Raw genomic sequence first — 23,797 nt, 5'->3', positions numbered from 1 at the left:
CCCCGCCGACCGCGGCCAGGTGAGCGCCATCACCGTGGTGGCCCTGCTGGACAAGCTGGTCAACATGATGGAGTCGGTGCAGGACAACCAGCGCAGGATGGAGGAGCGGCAGGCCGACCTGGAGGGCGCCGTCAAGGTGGTGCAGGGGGACGTGAGCCGCCTCTCCCGGACCCACACCTCTACCTCCAACAGCGTCAACAAGCTGCTGGAGCGCTCGCGCAAAGTGAGCGGCCACCTGAAGGAGGTGCGGGAGCGCATGGACAAGCAGGCCAACCAGGTGAAGCGGCTGGAGGCCAACCACAACCACCTGCTGAAGAGGAACAACTTCAAAGTGCTCATCTTCCAGGTAGGGAGAGTAAGGTGGAGGTTTTGGGAGGGCGGGGGTGAGGGGTGGAGGAGGGGGATGGTGGAGTCGTTGGGGTGAGCTGGTCTGGTGTCCCCACTGGCACCTCCTGAGGTACAATAGACATTTCATTTACAGTCACAATTTTATTGAATCCCAGTGGTAGAAGTACTCAGAGCTTCAAAAGTACCACATTGACATTGCTTCCTAAGTGAGAGAAGTTATGTATGTACTTTCTCTTAAATGTACTTTTATCTCAGAATTTAAAGTAAAAGTACCTATCAAACCCAGTGACCTGATAAAATGGAGCCTGTACTAAAAGTCTAAGTATTTGCTGTAAATATAATGTGGAGTAAAAGTCAAAAGTCTTAAACTGAGTGTACTAAAGTGAATATAAGTAAGTAGGCTGCAGATTTGTCCGATTTCACCGAAGTACAGAAACAGAGTACTTGTACCTGGTACTGTTCCTTGCCACCATTGCTGGTCTGGTGATCCCACTGACACTGGTTCAGGCACCAAAAAACAGCCATTTATTTTATTAATTTTTTTACATTTTGAATAATTCTATTATAACTATTTGTCTTATGTTCACCCGTGTTAGCCTTTTGCGCAATTTTGCTTTCCCCCCCCCCCCCATTGCACCTTGTGATAATGACGCATGAATAATAAATAAATCCTGGGAGAGCGTACGGTAGGGAACATAGTCCATGAGTCGAAGGTCGGGTGGTTACTCCTCGCAGACATTTAAGGTGTGTGTTTGGCTGCGTCGGGATGAGAGCGCTGCGAGCCCCGGCATGGAGCTGGGCCGTGGAGGGGCTGACACTAGGTGCTTAGCGCTCTCCCGTTTGATTTATGCTTATGTAATCCGCTCAGAGTCCAAAAATGTACAACAGTTGACAGAAATCACTTTGAAGAGGGAGGAAGTGTAAATGAAATGCAAAAAAACGGTTCATTTATCCATCCAGCTAAATGTTTTATCGCCTCCAAATTAACTCAGGTGCAGACCAGACCAACCTGTTCCGACTCGAACACACAAGACAGGGGCTGACACCTGTTCCATCTTAAAACCCCTTGCAAACAAAACAACACGCCGGCTTATGAGCGCCTCAGCAAAGTGCGGGGAAAATGGCCGAGCAAATGATGTGAGAGAAAATAAGGAGAGAAACAAACAAACAGATTCAACAAGAGCGTCCGCATTTGCATCTGCGTGCATAAGAGAGCGTGCTTTGTGTGCACATGGGTGTGTGTGCCCAGGTGCTTGCATGGCCGTGAGAGAGAGAAAGGGAAGGGTGTGTCTGGGAATGGCGCTGCAGGATAATGGAGCAGGGCTCAGACCGACTTTGGCCAGATCCGTTTACAGGCCCCGGTCGTGGCTCGCCGAGATAAATCACATTTTCATGCATTAACCGGATTAAAAGCTGAAGAACTCATATCCGACTTCTACGACTTCTATGTCTGCCGTGGACCTCATAAGTGGCATTTTTAATAAGGGATTTGTTGTCGCCGCGTGGATTCACCTATTGGTCAAAATGAGATCCTGATATGGTGCACCCATAATAATGTACGGCGTCCTCATTTAACCCGATGCATCATTGTTTAACCACGACGCACGGCGGCTCCGAGCCTGAGAAAGGGCTTAATCGGAGGGCGTGCTCTCCCTCCTGTTCTTGCACATGGTGTGTGCGCTGGGTGTGCACCTGGCTGTTTGTGACTACGCACGGCCCGACACTGAACTTTTTGAAGCGGTTGCCAAGTTGTCAAACATGTCAACCCTTTTGGTTTTGCCAAGACTGACCAAATGCTTGACGAATTTTATTGATTTTATAATTCAAGATTCAAGATTCAAGATTCAAGATTCAAGATTTTTTATTTGTCACATACATATACATACTTCCATACATATATGCAGTGAAATGTAATGCAACGCACCCGGTGATAGCACACAATATGTCCTAGGAAAAAAAATAAAATAAAATAAAAAGTAGAAAATTCCTTTCTAATAGACCGACTAACTGACTCCTAAAACGTAATACAGTAAGTGGAATACGTATAGAATAAGATAAAAATATATAGAATAAAATACAATAAAAATGAATTGAAATAAGATGGAATAGATAGAAGGAATAAGCCTATGTATATACAGATATGTGCATTTAAAGTGGCATGTGAATTAAAGTGGCATGTGAATGTGAATAGTGTGAGGTAGTGTTTGGGATGATACAGCACAGTATACAACAGTACGGCGCAGCAATACGGCATCACGAACAACCCTGAACAGTGACACAGTATGCGGTACAGTATGCTACATACAGTACAGTAGGTAGTGGAGCCTAGTGCATGGCTCAGTTAGGACCCCTGGTGAGGTCAGCGTTGACAGTTCTAATGGCGTGCGGGAAAAAATTGAGCGATAACTGTCCTATAAAATGTTATAATCCATATTGCGATATTCGGAAAGTGATATCAAGAATGGGGAAGCATTACTTGCCTTTTTTTTTTTTTCCGGCTACTGCCCGGGGCAACTGGGCGACTGTTGCTGGGTGATTAATCGTACATGCGTCTGTGCTTCAGACAGTGTATAGATGTTCAGATGCAACACACACACACACACACACACACACACACACACACACACACACACACACACACACACACACACACACACGTTATTGTACAAGTATCAAAGTGAAGTCAGAGTAAATATACCTCGGTAAGAGAGGACGCATGTTTCTGGTGCCCTTTTAAACCAAGAAATAGTCATCACAAGTGTAGTCCCACACACACACACACACACACACACAAACACACAGACACACACACACACACACACACACACACACACACACACACATTTTCTTGTTCTTGTACTGGCATCAAAGTGATGTCCGAGTTAATACACTCTGTATGTGAGGATCTATGTTCCTGGTGAACTTCTAAACCAGGAAATAGTCAATTCGGAGACTGGTCCATACAAGTATAGTAAAACAAACAAACACACACACACACACACAACACACACACACACACACACACACACACACACACACACACACACACACACACACACCCGCTCAGGAAATGGAGTGGTGCCTGCTGTTGACTCAGGACGAGCCTCGAGGAGCCCTGCACCAGCACTGTTATCTGGTTTCCCTGGAGCCGGGCTCTTTGGCCCCACGACGACAGGTGCTCGGACCCTGTTGTGTACGGAGCGGCTTGGCCTGTGTCCAATGTAGCAGATGATTCGGGCGGTAGCTTCATCCGTTTCATAGGCTGGGTGTCTTTTTATCGGGTGTGAGGGAGAAACCTTTTGTTTGCGTGCTGTAAAAGCAAACAGCAACACTCCCCGTGCGGCCGCTCTGATCTGACCACAGTCGGCTGAAATGGTTGATGATCTCGCAGAGTGAACCACAACCAAACAGCCGTTTTTATGGTCAGTTAAACAAGTGCGTGCTGTTTTAATACCTCTACTGGTAGTTCAATGGGTTTTTTTTGAGGGGTTTCTGAAGTTACCGCTGTTTTTAGTTAAGTGGGTGCATTTGGCTGAACTGGTGTTTTTTGGATATTTTAAGGACACAACGCAGATTGTGTGGATTCGTGGTTGTTTGTCAGAAATCTTGCGAGGTGCAGTATGAGTAGAGCCTTTGTAGACTGTAGTGTGTGTGCGTGCGTGCGTGCGTGCGTGTGTGTGTGTGTGTGTGCGTGTGGCTCGGCCGCTGAAGGTTGCGCTGACGTGCTGGGTCAGGTGTGTGTGGCTGCAGAGCTGATAAACGAAACGCCCGCAGGGACTAAAGGGATAAAGGAACTGGGTCGGTGCAGCCTCTCTCTCTCGCTCTGTGTCACATTCTGTTTTTCACGCGTTACTCTCAGTCTGTTGCTTTTCACCCTCTCACCATTTTACCCTTAACTTATTAGATATCTCTCTCTCTCTCTCTCTCTCTCTCTCTCTCTCTCTCGCTCTCCCTCTCTCCTGGCCGACCCTATACGTGTGACACTTCCCTTTAGACCAGACAGCTGTGCTGATTCCCTAAAACCAACGGTGAGCAAATGCCACGAGTCTCACGCTGTGGTGTGATAACACAGAGTGACCGAGCAGCGCAGACGCACACACACACACACACACACACACACACACACACGCACACACACACACACACACTCACGGGCACACACACGTGCGTGCGCTCGCACGCACGCACGTACGCACGCACGCACGCACGCACGCACGCACACAATGCCCGGCCCTCCGAACACTCAGCGCCCTGTGCATGCCATCCCAAGTGGAAACAGCAGAGGGGATTGTGGGTAAATGTCAGGGACGACGGGACGATCTGCTGCTCCACTGCTCCCTCCTCCCACTAACCAGAGCTAACGAGCGGCGAAATTAAGGAACCACACACGGCGCTTAATTGCTCCAATTTGATTCCACGTCTTTTTTGTTTGTCTTTGCGCACGTGGCCCCGCGGTAGATACGCACGTACGGGACCCTGACGCCCGGCCCCCGTTGGAGTATCGCCCAGCTTGAGAACTTGCTACTGACGGAGCGCGGCGGCTTGTTACTTTGCAAACTACGTTTTTGTTTAGGGACGAGGTGAATAGCCTCTGGTGGGAGGGCGCATCAGGAGGCCTCTGGAAATGGCGAGAAAGAACGCCGAGGGCGGCTCTGGAAATATTTTCATCTGCCACTATTTGCCGCAGAGATATGATTCAAAGTTCTCACTGGTGCCCGTGACCCGTGGTCTACCACAACATCATTTCATCGGAAATCTCCAGATTGCAATGTAATTTCCTGCTTCCTGACGACATTTGTGCCCGAGTAGATCCAAATCTCTCCACTCCTGTGTGTGTCACAATGCGATTTCCTCGTAAATAACAATAGCTAATTTGATTTGAATTGCCGTGAGAATGTTGCTTATTCCGTCGTGACGTGTCGGGGGTCTTTGGAGTGCGATGGAGAGCCTGCGGAGTGGTCGTAATCACGGAGTTGCAGTCCCGGGCCTTTTCTCTCAAACGCACTCGTCGAGTTGTTAGGAAAGAATGCCACGCCTCCCGACCCAACAAAACACAATGCTGAGGCTTGAAACATTTGGTTTTTGGGTTTGGCTGAGATTTCTTCTTACCCACATTCATAAACTGTGCTGTAGGATCAGTGGATACGTGTTGGTTTAGACACAATTGGTCCCAAGAAATACGGTTTTGTTCTTTTCATATACAAAGTACTTATAAAACAGGGAAGTGACTAGTAGACTTCCAATCTACTAGACTAGTAGTAGTCTAGTAGATTGGAGGTTAAAGTGGTAATCCGCAAGATTATTTTGTTAAAAAATCCCATAATTTGACACTTTTTTAAAAATCAGGTACTTTTTAAGAAACAGCCATTCAATGTATGCTCTATGCTCTATGAGCTGTTTCCATTGTTGGTGGCGGGGTCCGCCTTTGCCAGGAAAGAACGCGAAGGTCAGTAAACTGTTGATATGGATTAAAATTCACAAAAAAAAAAAGAAAAAAAAGAAAATATCCCCATCACCTCAAAACGTGGATCACTGGATCAGACTTGAAGAGATTGCAGGTTTTTGGGTGGGGTGTAATCCACCCAACACAGATGATCTGATGGATTGGCACTTTAAAATAAAATCATTGTCATTTACACGTTAGCCAGAGTCACCAACTTCCATTGACGTCTCACCCAGTGTCTGTTTACAGAGGGTTTGTGTGATTTGTGTATTTGCTTTGCCGCCGGTCCTCACAATGCCTTCACCTCTTGACCAAAGGTTTTTCCTTCATATTAACTGTCGATGGCGTACAAGCAAAGTCTGTTTATCCAAACTCCGTGCGCTGAACGGTGGATGGAGTAGTTGCTGCGACTCAAGCCGCGCCCAAACCTCAAATATGAAATAGCAGGTACAGTAACTATTGGGAATGAGGGTTCCTGAAAGAATTCCCGAAATATTGCACCATTCATTCAAAATGCAACCCCCCTGGGGCCTGTCTTAAATGGCTCATGTTGCTCCCTGATACCTTTCCCTTACTTAGAATTCATTTTGCCAAGAGCCAAAATTAAGACTGTAAAACCAAAGGATAGAAACACATGGCTTTAATGATATTACCCCCTCCGCCCGAAAACAAGAACAAATCATTCCAAGCCGTCTCTGCAGGACAGTGTCGTATTATAAGACGAGAGCATATCCTGCCTGAGTCAATGATATTGCTCCTATTCTATATCATATCCACGTTTCACAGGTCGAAGCACGCCACTGCAGTCAGTGTGTGTGTGTGTGTGTGTGTGTGTGTGTGTGTGTGTGTGTGTGTGTGTGTGTGTGTGTGTGTGTGTGTGTGTGTGCACCTATGGCAGGTGTCTTGTTCCACTGGGCTCGGCACAGTATCTCATGGCTTCAAGCAATGCTGTATTAGAGCACAACAAAGACACTCTTGACATTAGATTGTTGCCGATACCAAGACTTTCCAACAAAGCTCATTGTAACTGTGACTGTAAATAATCCAGAGTGGGTGTTCTGGACACTGAGACCCTCCTGGGCACTGAGACCCTCTTGGTGACTTGGACCCCCTTGGACACTTAGAGCCTCTCAGCGACTCAGACCTTCTTGGAAAATTACATTTTTTTCGGGACTTGGGCCTTGTTGTACACTTGGACCTTCTTTAACACTTGGACCTTCTTGGACACATAGACCTTTTTGGACACCTGGACCTTCTTGAACACATAGACCTTCTTGGACACCTGGACCTTCTTGGACACTTTGACCTTCTTAGACACTTAAAACCTCTGGGTGACAAGGACCTTCTTGGAGACATAGACCCTATTCTCGGTTACTTGGACCCTTGGCCCTTGACCCTCTTAGACAGTTAGACCATCTTGGACACTGGGACTTTATTGGACACTTAGACCTTCTTGGACACTTGGGCCATCTTGGACACTTAGAACCTCTTGGTGACTTGGACCTTCTTGGACACATAGACCTTCTTGGACACTTGGACCTTCTTGGACACTTAGATCTTCTTTTGACACTTATACCATCTTAAACACTTGGGCTCTCTTGGACTCATAGACCTTCTTGGACACGTGGACCTTCTTGGACACCTATACCTTCTTGGATTCTTGGACCGTCTTGCACAGTTAGATCTTTTTGGACACCTGGACACTTGGGTCCTCTGGGACACTCAGACCCTCTTGGTGGAGAACTGTACCCTGCATTCTTCCAAAAATGTGGATTCACACCCGGGGGCTATAGCAGCATTCCTCTGCTGCTGGCCACCATGCAGGTCAACTAGAGTATAGGAGTTAAATGCCTTGCTTAGAGACGACTGTATATTAGCTACTTAAACAAGATGTTTATTTGGAGACCACTGATGTTTTTCAAACACTTTCGGTAACGTTTTGTCCCAGTTGGTCCAAAAGAATAGATCCATTGAGTGCAAGCCTACCTCTTTGAGTCTTGTATAATTCTTTAAGTTTTGGAAGAACTGCAATACGTGTATTTTGGAATGTGTGGTGAAACATTTGCAGGTCTTTAAAGTGTAAAACGGTCTGCGAGATCATGGCTGTGCTCGTGTACTTGATCTTTTAAAAATTCTCTGAGCCCTCAACCAAATACCAACATAAGATCAGGCAGTTGCACAGAGTTCCCACGCAATGTTCTATTGTTAAAACGTATTAATACCAGATTTTTCTAAAACAAATAGTAAATATATCAATTACCGACTGCACTGAATACACAGAATCTTCAACATCTTCAAAAACCTTTTCAAAACTTCTCTGGCAGGGAGATGGGCTCCGCGATGCCCAAACGATGGTTTGTTCTTTTTGTTTACACCCCGTGCCCCTGATTTGTTACCATTCTTGTTTTCCCCTTGGGCTTCATTCCTTAGATAATCCTCACACTTTACAGGCAACAATAAAAGAGGGAGTAGGAGGGTTCCAAGAGAAATAAGAAAAAAAAAAAAAAAAGAAACAAGACAGGAAGAACGAGATACTGCAGCGTAGTATAGAATAACTTTGATTGTAGGAAGCCAATTCTAAGCTGTTTTTAGGAAGCTCACCCCTCCCCATCCCCCCTCGCACACACACACGCACACACGCACACATGCACACACACACACACACACACACACACAAACATACACACTTCAGGTTGTTTGGGAATATCCTAGTTCGATCAATAGTATTCTGTAGGTACAAAGTAGATATTTAAATGTCACTAGATACTACATAGGACAATCGTGTACATTTCCCCCGAACACTATGAGTCTGTCTGGACAGAGAGCTGTGGTTTTGGCGGCTTTGAGGAGCGTTGCCGTGCTGTCAGGCTGAGTCCCTCCTCCCTTTCGCCCGCCGCCACATTCAGGTTTGACAGGTCTATCTTTGACTTGGCCGCTCGCTATAAACTGCAGATTCCTCCGGTTAAATACATGGTGATTTGGTGACTTGAAGTGACTTGAATGTTCTTTTTTAAATGCCTCGTAGAAAAAGCAAACTGCAGCGTCTTAATTTTGTTGTTGCTCGTGAGTGCGAGTGCGGAAGGTGTAATGACGGGAGCGCGGCGTGGAACCCGGCGGGGTGGGTGTGTCAGTTATTTAGGTGGATTTCTGGCGAAGTTCTGCTTCCATTGTGTTTACTTGTGTTGTTTTTTTTTAGTTTTTTTTTTTTTTACTCTTTTGGATTTTGCTTTGGGCTGGAAGGGATGGACACAATGGGGGAAAAGGGAACAAAGCACTCCAGCTCTGTATAAACAGCTGCATTAAATTGACACCATAAACGGGGGGGGGGGGGGTCAGTGGCTGAGAAAATGTCCCCGTTACGCACGGCTATGCACAGTTCAAATAGAAAAAGGAGGAAATTGGATGTATCTCCAATAAAAAACACACAATTTTTACTTGCTTTGTTTGGAAAAAGGATGGCTCTGATCTGAGTTGCATAGTAATGGTACGGTCCACTTTGGGGGGTCTGAAATCATATTACAAGCTTCTTCCAGGCATGAATCTGGGAAATATATTGTGATGTTTACCATTACAGGTAAGAAGGACATATAAATGTTTCGAACCCCCAACCTGTTGTTTGTTTATCTTTTTTGGGGGCGTGCAAGTTCTAATTAGGGAGTCTGTAATTCGTCTTTTTCCTCTTTACAGTTTAATATTCAACATCCATGCTTAGTTTAGTGTTTTGGTGCAGAACAAATATCTAAAATGACAGGATAAATACAAAAAAAAAAACCTTTTTGTGCCTTCAACACAGTTGCGACGATACCAAATTGAACAACAAAATTAAGGAGAAGCAACAAAAATACAGTTGCCATGGAAGGCGGCATTATTGTTCGTACACCTGATTTGAGTAAGCTCAAGCTCTCGCTAAAACCACAGATAAACATCATTTCGTTTTCTCTCCTTCTCGTCCGTCTAAACTCTTTCCTTGGTGTAATGATACACGACAGGGGAAAGGAGCAACGTCTCTCCCTAGCTTCCCACTATATAAATATCTTTTAACCCTACATCCCTGAGCAGAGATAACACGTCTACTTCCCCGTTTTTTTTTTTCCACCGGACGCCTCTGACCTCTGACCTCCGTCGATGAATAAACATTGCAACAATTGAGAGCAGCGTTGCCCAACGGCATAGAAATCTCCGAGATGCCCTTATCAAACAATGGCGCCGATACAGTGCTAGTGTGTTTGAACTTTGAGAGATTTCAACAAAGGAGGCAGAGGAGAGCGACAGCCACGGTGCTGGAGCAGTAACAATACAAATACGAGAATCTTATAATAGTTTAAATGTTCTATTCACCGCTCTGGCCATTGCAATGTGCATACCAGAGACATCACAGTGTTGAGCGTACAAGGAACTCTGTTCTATTTCTAGAAGGAGATCATCCCACATGCATGGAAATTAAAGAGCAGGATTGTACCTTTGGAGGAACGAAAGCCCCGATCCCTTCGGACAAATCGGGGCCATTTTTGAGGCGGTGAGGTACCAATGTGGCACCGGAGGTGCCCTACAAAGCAGCGGCCGCGCCGAGGATACGAGGGGCGAACCTGAGAGGGCGCTGCTGCCGACGTCACAAGCCGCGGCACCCCTGAAAACTACGGTACAGCGCCGCGCTTCCCTTTTTCATAAAAGAGGCGACTCTTAAGAGGGACGGACGCCGCGTGGAGCCCAGTCACCTCATGTTCGCGTCTTAGAGACGGTCCATCAATTTACCGCGTCGCCTCGAGGCGCAGGCGTGTCTTGCATGTAGTAATCCCACGGTTTCTGAGGCGGCTGTCGGTGGCAGATGCACATGAAACAGGTACAGTAAGTTGAAGAAAAAGACGCCGCCCCTCTGCGGCGGCGCCAGCGTGCTTTTCTGAAACCTCTGCAGGTCAACACAAACACGAGAAAAAGACAAAGTCGAGCGTGATTATCTGTTGCGTAATAGTCAGAGCGCGCTCGGGCTCCTTTGTGCTCGAAGCACGTGCGACTCTGAGTTCCCCCTCCCGGTTACGCAACGCTGCTCGTACACAGATACCTTTTGATCTTGTGTTCCCAGGGTTCATCTACATCGGCTGCGCGGACGAAGAGCGTAATTGCCTTTCCTTCCTGTCCGTCCTTCCTCTGCTCCGTCCCCTACGGAGTTTGGGGACGGAGCGTTATGTAACGCCGGGCAGGCAGGGAAAGGGCCGACCTCATTATGGGAAAAACACACAAACACCGTTTCACCACAATGGGCGGCGTCTAATCAAAGCGTATGCAGATCCAGTCAAATTGCGCACGGTCCAGCGGGTTTGAGGAAAACACCCCTGAGCACTTGTGTTTTACTGCGGGGGTCAGCGATCTGCTTTCGCCGGCGGCCATACTGTCTCGGGGTAAGCTTTTCTAGCCGCGTGGCCAAGAAAACCGTATTTTGTGCGGTTAATGGGCGTCAAAAAGAATATGCATCGCAAAACGCGCGTCGACGCGCTCCGCCCCATCCGTACTGCTCGACTCTGTCTCGGGAGGCTGACTCACCTGGGCGGTCCTGGAACCCTTGGTTTTGAAGGGATGTGTGTGTGAGTGAGTGAATTGGCCCCTTCGTCCGTCTGACCGACAGGCGCCAGGTTCCGCCGGCCTTGTCTTTTGCGAGGTCTTTACAGTCGCCATCACAAGGAAGACCGGCCTTTGGCAGCAAGGATTCGATTTGAATCCATGACTTGAGAGAGAGCACCTTCAGATTTACCAAATACGTGTGCTGTATATACAGTATACAGTATATATATATATATATCAGTACATCTGCCGAAAATATGATTGTTTGCGGGAACATCGTCTTCCTCACCAAAGGGGCAAGCTGGTAAATCGAACTCTTTCCAAATCCAAGAACGGCAAAAACATATTTTCCTCTGATAAAATCCTGTTGTAACACCCATTTCTGCCCCAAAAAAAAACCGATGCTACGGCCGCCTCGCCTCGATCGTCTTCGTGAGCCGCCGTTGGTCGTTGTCCCGAAACGCGCCACCACGCATCTCACCCGGGTTCGGACGGGAAGGTCGCCAGCAATTTTCTTTTAGCCCCGGTGCCATTCCCTCCGGGGAAAAAAAGAGACCCGGACGATCCCTTTTAAAAACGCAGTTCGCCCTCCGACCGCTTGAGTGCGAGCGCCGTCAATTTAGGAGATTTAACAGGAAAAAAAAACAAAACGGTGTATGAACCGAACCCGTGGTATTTGGAGATGAACGTGTCGAGCCGGGAGGTGCGGTGGCGGACGGAGGGAAGAGGAACGCCACGTCCCCTGAAGAGTGCGTCCGTTTGGGTTTTGGAACTCGGTGCTCAGGCCCTCAAATTCCAGGCGGTTGTGAGTGCACTGTATGTTGACGCCCAAGGACGCTTCCCGCGGTCGTGGGTTTTCTTCGCTTCTCTTCTCTGCCGATCCATCCACGCTGGATGGATCCACGCTTACACGTCCGTCATTTCGCGCTTGAATTTGCGGCGTTCTCAACGGTCTTTCTCGAAATGTTTTTTTTATTTTATTTATTTATTTTTTTCTTGTTTTTGTCTAATCTTATCCAGCCAAAAAAACCTAAACGATAAAATACATTTTGAAAGGAAATCTACAGTGGAACGGGTTTTTTTTATCATTATATTTATTTGTATTTATATTTTGGGGTGAGGGTGTTTGACCACCATGGATAAAATCTGTCTTTGTTTGCCAAATCTGGATTTGTTTAAGTGACACGTTTCTATACGTCCTTGCTTATTTGAAAGTATTCTGTTAGACCTGTTAGAATTTTTTTTATCATTTATTTTAAGAAAATCAGGTTAAACGATAATTTGACTTTATTTGGGTTTGATTCTTTTCTTCCGTTTTGGACGTCGTTGCACTGTTTGACTAAGTAGAAGGCTCCGTCAGGACGGATTTTCCCCTCTTTTCACCCTGATGTTGTTGTTGTTGTTGTTGTTGTTGTTGTGTTGTCCTACGTGGTCCGACTGCGAGGACGGATCCAACACGCCCACACACTCTGAGCGCTCTCTGCTCCTAATGAGAGGATTCACTCACTTCACGTTAATTACCAGAGTTCCCAAGAGAATGTGCCACCACGTGAGCCACCCCCCACACACACACACACACACACACACACACACACACACACACACACACACACACACACAGACACACACTCTCGCTCTCTCTCTCTCTCTCTCTCTCTCTCTCTCTCTCTCACACACACACATCCACATACACACACGCACGCACACACACACACACACACACACACACGCGCACACACACACACACACACTCTTGCTCTCTCTCTCTCACACACACTCTTGCTCTCTCTCTCTCTCACACACACACACTCTTGCTCTCTCTCTCTCTCACACACACTCTCTCTCTCTCTCTCTCTCTCACACTCTCACTCTCACACACACACACACACACACACACACACACACACACACAAACACAAGTGACATGTTTGTATAGTAGCAGCGACACAATGCGATCCGACATGACCCGAGTTGTTTAGCGGTGAACCTCGTAAACTAAACTAAACCTCAACATTTTTTCCCACTTAAACAAAGACGAACATCATCCTCAGATAAATCGTTGTTGTGTTGTTTGACCCATGATTTAGGGCAGATACAGATAAGTCATTTGAAAAGTGAGATGTTATCGGAGATTTAGTGTTAATATGTCTTGACTCCCTATCTCCATGGGTGTTGCACCCTGTGTGTGTGTGTGCGTGCGTGCGTGCGTGCGTGCGTGTGTGTGGGGACATTCGCCTGATTCCGTTGCGGCTGGAGGGAAAATCTGAGCAAGGAGGGTAACCGGTCCACCGAGGAGGTCGTGTTGGAACCTGAATCCTGCCCTGAGGTTGGCGTTGTCCAATGGGATTTCGATTCACGCCCCGACCACACCAGGTGCATGGGCGCTGTACGGGTGCGGGGCGGAGCATGTTTTTTTTTTCTCGTTTATTTTATTACCTGCTACACCGTACCGTCTACGTGCTGAAGCGTCCCAGACGCGTCGGGGTTGCCGTAGAGAGAGGAGGAATATTGAAAAACAACGGAGATTTAAATGGTTTGGAGCACACAGTTTGATAATCCGGTTAATGGCCGAAAAACCGTCAATGCTTTTATCAGTTATTTTGTGAAAAATATCAAACAATCTTCGTGATCTTTGCTTATTACTTGATTAAAATTTACATAACAACAGGTTGATCTTGTTTAGACTGTCTCACAATATGTCCTATGATCCAGTTCTGCAGACGCTTGAAGTTAAATAAGGCATAAGGTATATGTTTGTACTGTATTGCATTACTTTTACATATCACGTATACTATGTTTGTTCTTTGTACTTCAAATGGGTCTTGATCAATAAACAAATCTGACATCAGCTCTAGGTCTCTGGTACAATGTACGCTCATACAAAACTTTTTTTTTCTTTTTAAATTTTTTTTTTATATTATTGTTTTTTTTAACCTGTGGTGTCAGCATGCTGGACATACAACACGTTGCATTTAGGACAGAGTTAGTCTGCAAGTGGAGTTCAACTTCTCAACCTGCAACGCAACTCTTTATTCATTTTTTAATCACCAAGAACTGCTGCAATATCTCTGTCCTGTGGACGACCTGTGGGATGACAAGAGCACAGATTTTTGTTATACAGAGCCACCACCAACCCCCCTCTTTGGAGAACCATCTTACCATGTTTTGGTCTATAAAAAAAATCGAGAAACAACTAATCATCATTACTACTCTAAAAAGGCAGGGGGTGGGATCACCATGGGTCAGACAAAATTAACATAGAAATAAACATGTACATGGGAAAACTTAAACATAGACGACAACATGTTACACTAATGATAATAACTGGGATTTATATAGCGCCTTTCAGAAACCCAAGGACACTTTACAATGGGAAAAAAAAATAAAAAGGAGTATCTACCAAACATAGTTAATCCAGTCCTGAAAAAATAGAACAGTAATTGGACACGTGGCCTCTTCCTGTCATAGCTATGGCAGTAAATGAGGGAGAAAAGGAGAAGGATGTAATCAGGAGGGTGTTCAGGGGTGTGTTCAAAGCAGGTGCTGGTGGTGTGCGCCTCATGTGTTTGCCTGTGTGTGTGTGTGTGTGTGTGTGTGTGTGTGTGTGTGTGTGTGTGTGTGTGTGTGTGTGTGTGTGTGTGTGTGTGTGTGTGTGTGTGTGTGTGTGTGTGTGTGTGCGTGTCCACCGGTGAGTGCATGCAGGTTGTCCTAATTAGTTCTGATGTATGAGGTCGGAATTATATCGTAGCGCCTCCAAGCAGCGGAAAAGGCCCCGAAGCGACGCCTGAGTCCTGCAGCTGGATAGACACTCCACGGCTGCAAGAAAGCCCTTAGCACTCTGCCCTGCAGCCGCAGAGGTATACATATAAAACACAATTAAATTGATTGATTGCACTCTTTACAAAAACATTTCTATGCAGTTTTGTCTCACGTTTCTATGGAAAAGGCTCGCATAGCCATGCAAAGTTGAAAGTAAAAATAGACCTCTTGAATAAAAGTAGAGAAATGCCACGTGACAGGACCCCGCATGGCTGACATGGCCAGTGTAGCTCCAACAGTGGATTAACATGGATTCAACACGAAGCGTGCACTTACAGCACGCCACGCCACGCCCAGTACTCTGCAGCAATGCGCCTGGTGTAGTTCTACCATTTGAAACCACTTACAACACATAGACACACACACACACACACACACACACACACACACACACACACACACACACACACACACACACACACACACTCAGATCTACATCAGAATGGTTGTCCTACATGTTTTGGATATCATAGCAACCCCTTGACTCCACACAGCATTGGCTACATTTGTTAACGTTACACAACACAGGATTCTCACCGGGTCCTTCAGATGCTTGAAGTGCTTGGATTTCATTCTCAGAAATGTAAGTGCCGGAATACCTTGAAAATAGCCTCTTTTGTGCTGAAGTGCTCGAAAGGTCTTGAGGTAAAAACACACGGCCATTGAAAGTATGTGATATCTGGTTTTGTTATTCAAATCCTAACATTATAAAACATTTTCCCAAATTGCTTTTACGATGTAGATGATGCCAGGGAAATGTAAAATTGAATCTAGCATGGCTAGAAATAGAGACTTACAATAGTAGATGATTATGAGATAAATAATAGATATATAGATAAAATATATACTTATATAAATAATAGACAATGAGACGAAGATCATATCATATTTTGATGAATAAAGATCACTTTGAAAATTCACAAGTGTTTTGCCTGAAGTCCTTGAAAGTGAAAATAAATAGTGTCATTTTGTAATGCCAGAATGTACCCCTATAACATATTTCTCACATATACTCTGCTCACTCGCCATTATTGCTAACAACAGATCATTTGGGAGCTACAGTGCTCTCACGAATGCTATAACATAAATGAGGTATGTTTATTTTCATCGAGCTTGCAGAGGTAGTGTGAAGATCATGCTGACAGATTTATTGGCGTTCGCCAGGAGACCTGGCCAGGCTTTGAATAATGACTGCATAGTTGGATCAAGGTACCGAGGATCAGGTGTCTCCAGGATGGTTAAAACACAAAGCACATCTGCTCCGCTTTTCTCACTTTCTGCGACTTATACCCGCGCCGTGAAGCTGTCGATGCTCATATATGGGCAGCTATTGAGGATCCGGAGTTTCAGTCTGAGCAGAATTAATTTGGCTTATCTCTTATAGTGACCAAAGTTCTATAAGTGTAGACAAAAACACAGACTTTTCCGCCCCAGGCTTTTGCGTAATATACAATTATTTTTTAAAGCTTTTTACTAGTTGCCTACAGTCTTGCGGTTAGGGTTATGGTTCAGACGCACATGAACCACACAGTACGCCGTATGAGATTGAGTTTTCCGATGGTATAATTGGCCTTCGGTACGCCACCGGTGGTGAGTGAATTATTGACAGGGGGCGGGGCTCCTCCAGACCATCTGGTTGGTCCAGTCCTCAAGTATGTGCTAATGACAGACGCATTACACAGTCCTCCAGCAACTTGTGGCATTCCTAGAGTCTGCCGCGCATTCCGTCCAATCTCACGCTGTGATGCAAACCTCAACCTCCGGACTAAATTCCGCCGACGCAAAGACGTGATAAAATGCCGGGGCTGTGTGCGAGCGCAGAATAGCAGAAGAATTTCAACTCCTATTCAACTCATTTCTCTTTCACTCTCTCTCTCTCTCTCTCTCTCTCTCTCTCTCACTCGCCCTCTATATGGTCATGGATGTGTTCACGGGTGGACGGGTCCGAGCAGAGGGGGCGGCAGAAAAGGGGAGGAGAGGGGGGCGGCAGTAGGTTACCGAAGAGAAACAGGTGGAGTTCTTCAGACGTCTGGAGAGGGAAAAAAAAATGGGGCAAACGTGCGGCAATGGGTTTCCCCCTCCGTCCTTCACGCAGTTCGGCGCGTCTGAATTTATTGCAGATGAGCCTCGACATCATGCGCAACGGGCCAAAGCGTGGGGCACATGCATACACAGAACAAACACAACCGGTTTATCGGGGGTGTCCTCTCGGAAGTACACCCGGATATCTTTAGGGGTCTTGAGGTTTGGTATAGGGGCCTCCTTTAAAACACTAAACACGAGTTACTCTGACGTTTAAAGCCACCATGTCGCCTGCTGCGCAACTTGATGTGTTTCAGTAAACCCGTTTAATGCATCAGTGTCTCCTCAGCAGCTAATGTTTGCTGAGGCGATCGTGCTTTCTCAGATGACAGGTCCACAGGACACCCCTTTGACCTCAGTCCTTTCTCTCCGCTTCTCCGCAGGAGGACAACGAGATCCCCTCCAGCCTCATTGTCAAGGACTCCCTCAAGACTCAACCGCCGCAGTTTGAGGCGGACCTCCCCCAGCCTACACCGTCTATTGCAGGCTCTGTTGACGTCAACCACCGCCAGGAGGAGGGCCTCCATACCATCAGCCTGTCTTCCGACGAGGAGGATGACGCCCCGTGTCCCCACGACGACGAAGACCTCCTGGAGGCCGTGGTCTCGCCGGGCACCGCCCACTCCTTCGAGAGGTCCCGGGCGGAGAAGCTGAAGCGCTCCAGCCTGAAGAAGGTGGACAGCCTGAAGAAGGCCTTCTCGCGCCAGAGCATTGAGAAGAAGATGAACAAGATCAGCACCAAGATCGTGCCTCCCGAGCGCCGTGAGAAGATCAAGAAGAGCCTAACGCCCAACCACCCCAAGAGCCCGACCGCCAAGAGCTCCTCCTTCAAGGTGCTGCCCATGACCTTCAACGTCAAGAAGGTGCGGGATGGGGAGGTCCCCGTACAGGACAGGGGGTCGCCTGGGGACATCGCCCACGTGGAGATCCCCACCCTGGGCAGCTTGGACGGAGATCTCCCCCTGGCGGAGGTCCACCCCGGGGAGGACGCGGCCAGGGAGGAAGCGGAGCTGCTGAGCCCGTCCACCCCCGGGAGCAGTGTGGTGGAGCTGGTGTTCAACGGGGAGGCGGGAAGCGTGGAGTGCGAGCTGAACGGCGACCGTCCCGTTGCCCTGGCCCGCCCGGAGAACGACGACGCGGAGGAGGAGGACGCCGAGGAGGAGCGGCAACGGCGGGAGGAGGAGAAAGAGCGAGAACACCGCGAGGTGCCTGTCGATGTGGTGGCGGACGTCCAGATTCCCACGGCCGCCGTTACCCTGGAGCAAGCATCTTAATCACCGGTTAGAGGATCCCCCCGGGATGAGTTCCTCTGTTTTCTCTTCTTGTTTTTTTCCTCACAAGTTGTCATCTCTGTCCAAACTCTCACTGTACGGCAACAATCCCTTTCATTTTCCCTCAAAAGAAATCACATTTATGGCATTCCTGTGCCGCCCTCGGACCTATTTCGCATCGGTCCTATTGACTTTCGCTCCGACGGAGGACTTTTAAAACAGCCCTACACAGGAATCTGAAGTTTCCAACGCAGGTTTTTCCGTAACCTCCTTGAGTTGCTCTCCTCCAGCGAGGGAGCATTGTTGTGCAACAGCAAAATAATTCACTCTCATCCACTGGAACCCAGCTATTGAAGGGCAGCACATCTCCAGGGTGACCAGCCAACAATCCTCCATAGCGCTGTGTTTGTCCGCCTCTGAACCTCTCTGTCTGGATAAGAAATGGCTTCTTTGTTCTTTGTGTTTTTTGTAAAAAAAAAAAAAAAAAAAAAAAAAAAAGGGCAGGTAAATCTTTGGAAAATCTACCACCGCTGACAGCCGGTGGAGGCCGTGTGTTGCCGGGCTGTGTCGGGGGTGGAATGGGAGGCTTCTTCTGCAGTACGCCATGTTTTCAGAGGAGTGGGCCTTTGATTTTTGTTTTCTTTAGAGTAGAACGCCCAAAGGTTGTTTACAGAACTTCTTTATAACTTTTTACTTTGCCATGAAGGTTAGAACTTTAATCCAGCAGTGCAAGCTGATCCTCCTGTTGCTGTTCTTTCCCCTCATTATGGTATGTGTTGACCCCGGTTTGGGATGAAAATGACTTGTTTGTTTGATATAATTACACATGTGTATTCACCATTCTAGGAGTTCCTTCTAATAAGTTAGGAAACTTGAGTTAATTAATTCAATTTACTTAACTAACTGACAATGTAGATGATGCTCACAAGAAAGGAGATATGGGATGTTCTGGTCAGTTTAAACAATCTCCACATTTGTTATGCAAACAATATTTGTATACTCTCAGGCTAGAAAATAAACAGATTAGTTTTGTATTAGCGCGTGGCCCAGGGCTGAGTTCCTCGACACCGGTGCCAACACTTTTTAAATGACGGGTAATGGAAGGGACATTCACTAATGAAACATGTCTTTCATGATTTCTTTTCCTGACACTCTTTGTTTTCTCCTTCTGTGCAGAAATCTCAAAACGTTTTAGGCGGCCGGCGCGGTTTCCGCTGGGTACATTACGTGTCCTTCAACTCTCGGCGCCAACTTTGACGACTTTACGCCGGCGTCAACCAATGCCCTCGTGGAAATGATTGGCGCCGGTCCGCCAGGCGTCCTCCACCTCCAAATGAGGGCGTCTCCGTTTTCCCCGCCCTGCATTCTGCACCCTCATCTCGCGTAACCTTGCGGAGTGACGCCTTCCCCTCGAAAAACAGGCGAAATCCGCCGCCGATGCCTCCAAACGATCGCGGGCCTGCGTGAGCAGCTGCGGAGGCGGAGAGGGGGTCTCTCAGTGTTTTTCGTATAAGAGTTGTGATAGAAGATGTCGACAGCGTCCCCCCCCCCCCCCCCCCCCCCCTTAGAATCTCTGAGTAGCTTCTCACCGGGAGCGGAGTGACGATGCACTCGGCATCGCCGTTACTCATGGCTGGTTTTTTTGTTTTTGTTTTTTTTGGAGTTTGATGCCAGCCAGATGGAGCCTGTGATGTTCCACTGGCGAAACACTTGTATTCGAAGCAACCTTCATATTTTGAATTGCTGCCTGAGGGATCTCTTTATTTTATTTTATTATTTCTTTTTTTGGAGAAAAGTAAGTGCCTTATGTGCGATATGTTATGGATGATCGGTAGTGCAGCGCCGGCCTTTTTTAGTCCTAGGTGCCTTCCCGAAATGTCACGACTATTCGACTGAAACTATTTAGTAAATGATACCAGGTGCGGAAGAAGCAATTGCATGAGAGAGGGGGGAGAGGGAGAGGGAGAGGGAGAGTGAGAGAGAGAGAGAGAGAGAGAGAGAGAGAGAGAGAGAGAGAGAGAGCAGCATTCCTGGGTTTGATGGATGGCTCTTGCGCGCAGGGCCATTTTTCATACTCCTGGTCTACTTGTTGAGACTGGGAGGAAAGGAGGAGGCTTCTTTGGAGACACAGGTGTTCTGGCCCTGCAGGGGCTCCTGGCCGTGGGCTCCGGGGGTCCTGGACCTGGAGAGGGGGATGGGATGGGAGCGGGTGCACGTCTGGTAGATGATGGAGTGATAGGCAGGGATGGGGCTTTAGACGAGTGGCAAAAAAAAGAAAGTGCTTAGAATATAAAGGTGAGCGGTTTCTACAGCGAAGCGGATTCATCTTTAAAATGCAACATCTGTGTGGGCAACGTCTGTATTTTTTTTCCCGGTTATGAATTATGTTTAAGATCATTTGCAAAGTTGAGGAATTTCATCCGCTGCTCAAATGAATTTCCGCGTCCGGATGCATTCACATTTTTTGTGCCTTTTCAAAATAATCCCGTCATCATACAGTATATCATTCTACAAACTACTGGCTGTAGTTCTGATTAAAAAGAGAAAAGTTCTCCCCTTTTCACTGACATATTTTGGGAATGCGACACTCAGACGCAATTCATCCATCGGCCACTCGCAGATATCAAAAAGTGCTTACATTACAATAAAAAGGTTAAAACAAAAAAGTCCTATTTGTTGGCTTTGTGTGTGGTTCATGGTTTTATGCGGTGTGCGGTTGTTGAGGGACTGGTTTTTATTTTGTTTTTATTGCTGGTCGGAAATGCGTCAGATATATGTACAGCCTGTTGTACGTGCTATAGAGGCTGAATTGTTATGATATCTATTGTCTTCTGTCAATTATTCGTGACGTTATTTCACTTTGGTTGAATTCATTTTCTTTCCCTTTTTTTGTTTGTTTATATTGAAAAATTATTCTGACTCACATATGCTCTAGAAAAGGGGATGAATCTGAATCCTTCATTGGAGCCGTCCCCCGTTATAATCCACCTTCCTAAACAATAACACTGGGCTATAGCGTTGATGACACGTCAAAGAATTCTGTTAATATTTACTGTTATTTTTACGGCACATTTAGGTCTAACAACCACTTAAACCAAAGAAGGCTCGTTCCCACCATTAGACAGTACAGGCCTGTATCCCTCACACTGACTCTAGCATTTTGTAATCATTAACACGCCCGTAATTCCTGTCCTTATAAGCATTGTGAAACTACAATAAAATATGTATATTTTATTTCTGCAGATGTTCTTGTCTTCCTTTTGTTTTGTTTTTTTTATTTATTTAGGTGCAGCGTGTAGAACCAAGTGGCATCTGGCTGTGAGGTTGCAGATCCCGAACCCACTGAACACACCGTTGTCCGTTTGCGGGCTACTGTAGAAACATGGCGGCGCAACATGGCGGCCTCCATGAAGCATACTATGTAGATAAAAATGGCTCATTCTAAGGTGACCCCAACACAACAATACTTATTTTCATGGGGTTATACAGTAATTAAAACATACTTGTGAATATTATATTCCATTTCTGACAAGTCTGTTCTGTAAATTGTGCACACTGCACCTTTTTATGATTATTATTATTTTTTTTAATTATTATTATTATTATTTTATTTTGTTTTTTTTAACCTGTGCTGTCAGCATGCTGGCCATACAACTCGGACTATTAACTGTATATGCTATTGCATCTAGGACAGAGTTAGTCTGCATGTGGAGTTCAAGTTCTCAACCTGCAATGCAACTCTCATTCTTAAATCATCAAGAACTGCTGCAATAACTCTGTCCTGTGGATGACCTTTTGTCACACAGAACCACCACCAACCCCCCTCTTTGGTGAACTATTTTACCATGTTTGGGTCTATAAACAACTGATCACTACTCCAAGAGGGGGAGAATTACCACGGGTCTGACAAATAAACATAGAACCAAACAACATGTACACTGAAAAAAAAAAACATTGGATGACAACATGTAATGAAAAACGCGGTTAATTAAGTCCAGGAAAACTGGAACTACAACTGGTCACGTGGCCTCTTGCTGTCATAGTTATGGCAGCAAATGAGGGAGGAAAGGAGAGGAATGCAACCAGGAGGGTGCTGGGGTGCACTTGAAGCAGGTGTGTGTGTGTGTGTGTGTGTGTGTGTGTGTGTGTGTGTGTGTGTGTGTGTGTGTGTGTGTGTGTGTGTGTGTGTGTGTGTGTGTGTGTGTGTGTGTGAAGTGTCCACAGATGAGTGTCCAAGACCTATCCCAATTGGTTCTGGTGTATGAGGTTGGTATAATGTGGTGGCGCCTTCAAGCAGTGGAAAGGGCCCCGAGGCCACCCCTGAGTCCTGCAGCTGCATAGTCACCCCACGGCTGCAGGGGAGCACTGCGACAGCCGCCCCCGGCACCCCAACCCCACACATTCACAACAGCAAGCAGCCCCCCAGGGCCCCGGAAGGCCACCGGCGACGCTCTCCGCAGGTCGCAGCACTCCAGAAACCACCAGGCGCAAGCCGCCAGGACTCGAGCCCAGCCGGCGGGGGGCTCACCCGGCCTCCCCCCGGCCAACCCACGCCCCCACACGACCCACCTGCCACCCGCCCCCCCCCCAGAAAACCCCAGTGCTCCATATGTGCTGTTGGCTATTGCCGTTAAAATTGCGGGGTGTGGGGGGTCCGGTTCTCCACTGCACCACGCTGCACCTTTAAGGACTCCAGTTGATGAAATATTATTTTGGTATAGATTTGGGGATTGAAACTCTTGCCTTTACAACGTAAAAGTAAGTAATAAGTAATTAACAAATTTACAAATGAAAAGCTGTAGCCATCGCAGAAACACTGATTACTGTGTGAAAAAATGGAGAAATGTAATTGTCTTTCACGCAACATAAATTGTCTGTAGTCTTACAATTACTCTCCAATGAAACAACAATGTATGATCTAACATGTAGTACGAGTAGTAAGAGTAGCAACAGTGTAATGACAATGTTTTGGGGTTTTTTTTCCCAAACGGAGGGAAGCATCCGCTTTGTGGGTGTTTGTCTCCCCCACGTGTCAGTATTGAGCAGTGTGTACATTCAGACCCCGCTGCTTGTCTTTCTCCACCTCATAGTGTTTATACACAGTCACAAATCCATCCGTGTCAAGTTAAAAACACCACTGATTACAGGTTTTCCGATCTATTACGAATTTAATATTATATAAATCTCATATGCGATTGGCCGTTAGTTGTATCCATGCAGTCACGGTGGCCGAGAGGTTAAGGCGTTGGACTCGAAATCCAATGGGGTTTCCCCGCAC

The 23,797-nt window shown here is 46.7% G+C and overlaps 1 protein-coding gene across 1 annotated transcript in view; it reads left to right on the top strand.

Annotated features, from left to right (window-relative positions):
• cavin2a (caveolae associated protein 2a) overlaps nt 1-19,965 on the top strand; it is a 20,192-nt gene extending 227 nt beyond the window's left edge. The window contains exons 1-2 of the mRNA XM_080019592.1: nt 1-346; nt 17,632-19,965. The exon at nt 1-346 is cut by the window's left edge and continues 227 nt beyond it. Of these exons, the coding sequence (XP_079875718.1) occupies nt 1-346; nt 17,632-18,522 (1,237 nt within the window). The 3' untranslated portion in view covers nt 18,523-19,965. The remainder of the gene's footprint in view (nt 347-17,631) is intronic.
• Nucleotides 19,966-23,797: the final 3,832 nt, after the last annotated feature.

Source organism: Zeus faber, assembly GCF_960531495.2.
Source record: "Zeus faber genome assembly, chromosome: 18".
Classification (NCBI taxonomy): Eukaryota; Metazoa; Chordata; class Actinopteri; order Zeiformes; family Zeidae; genus Zeus; species Zeus faber.
Note: the sequence above shows the minus strand (reverse complement) of the source record. Positions and strands in the feature narration are given on the sequence as shown.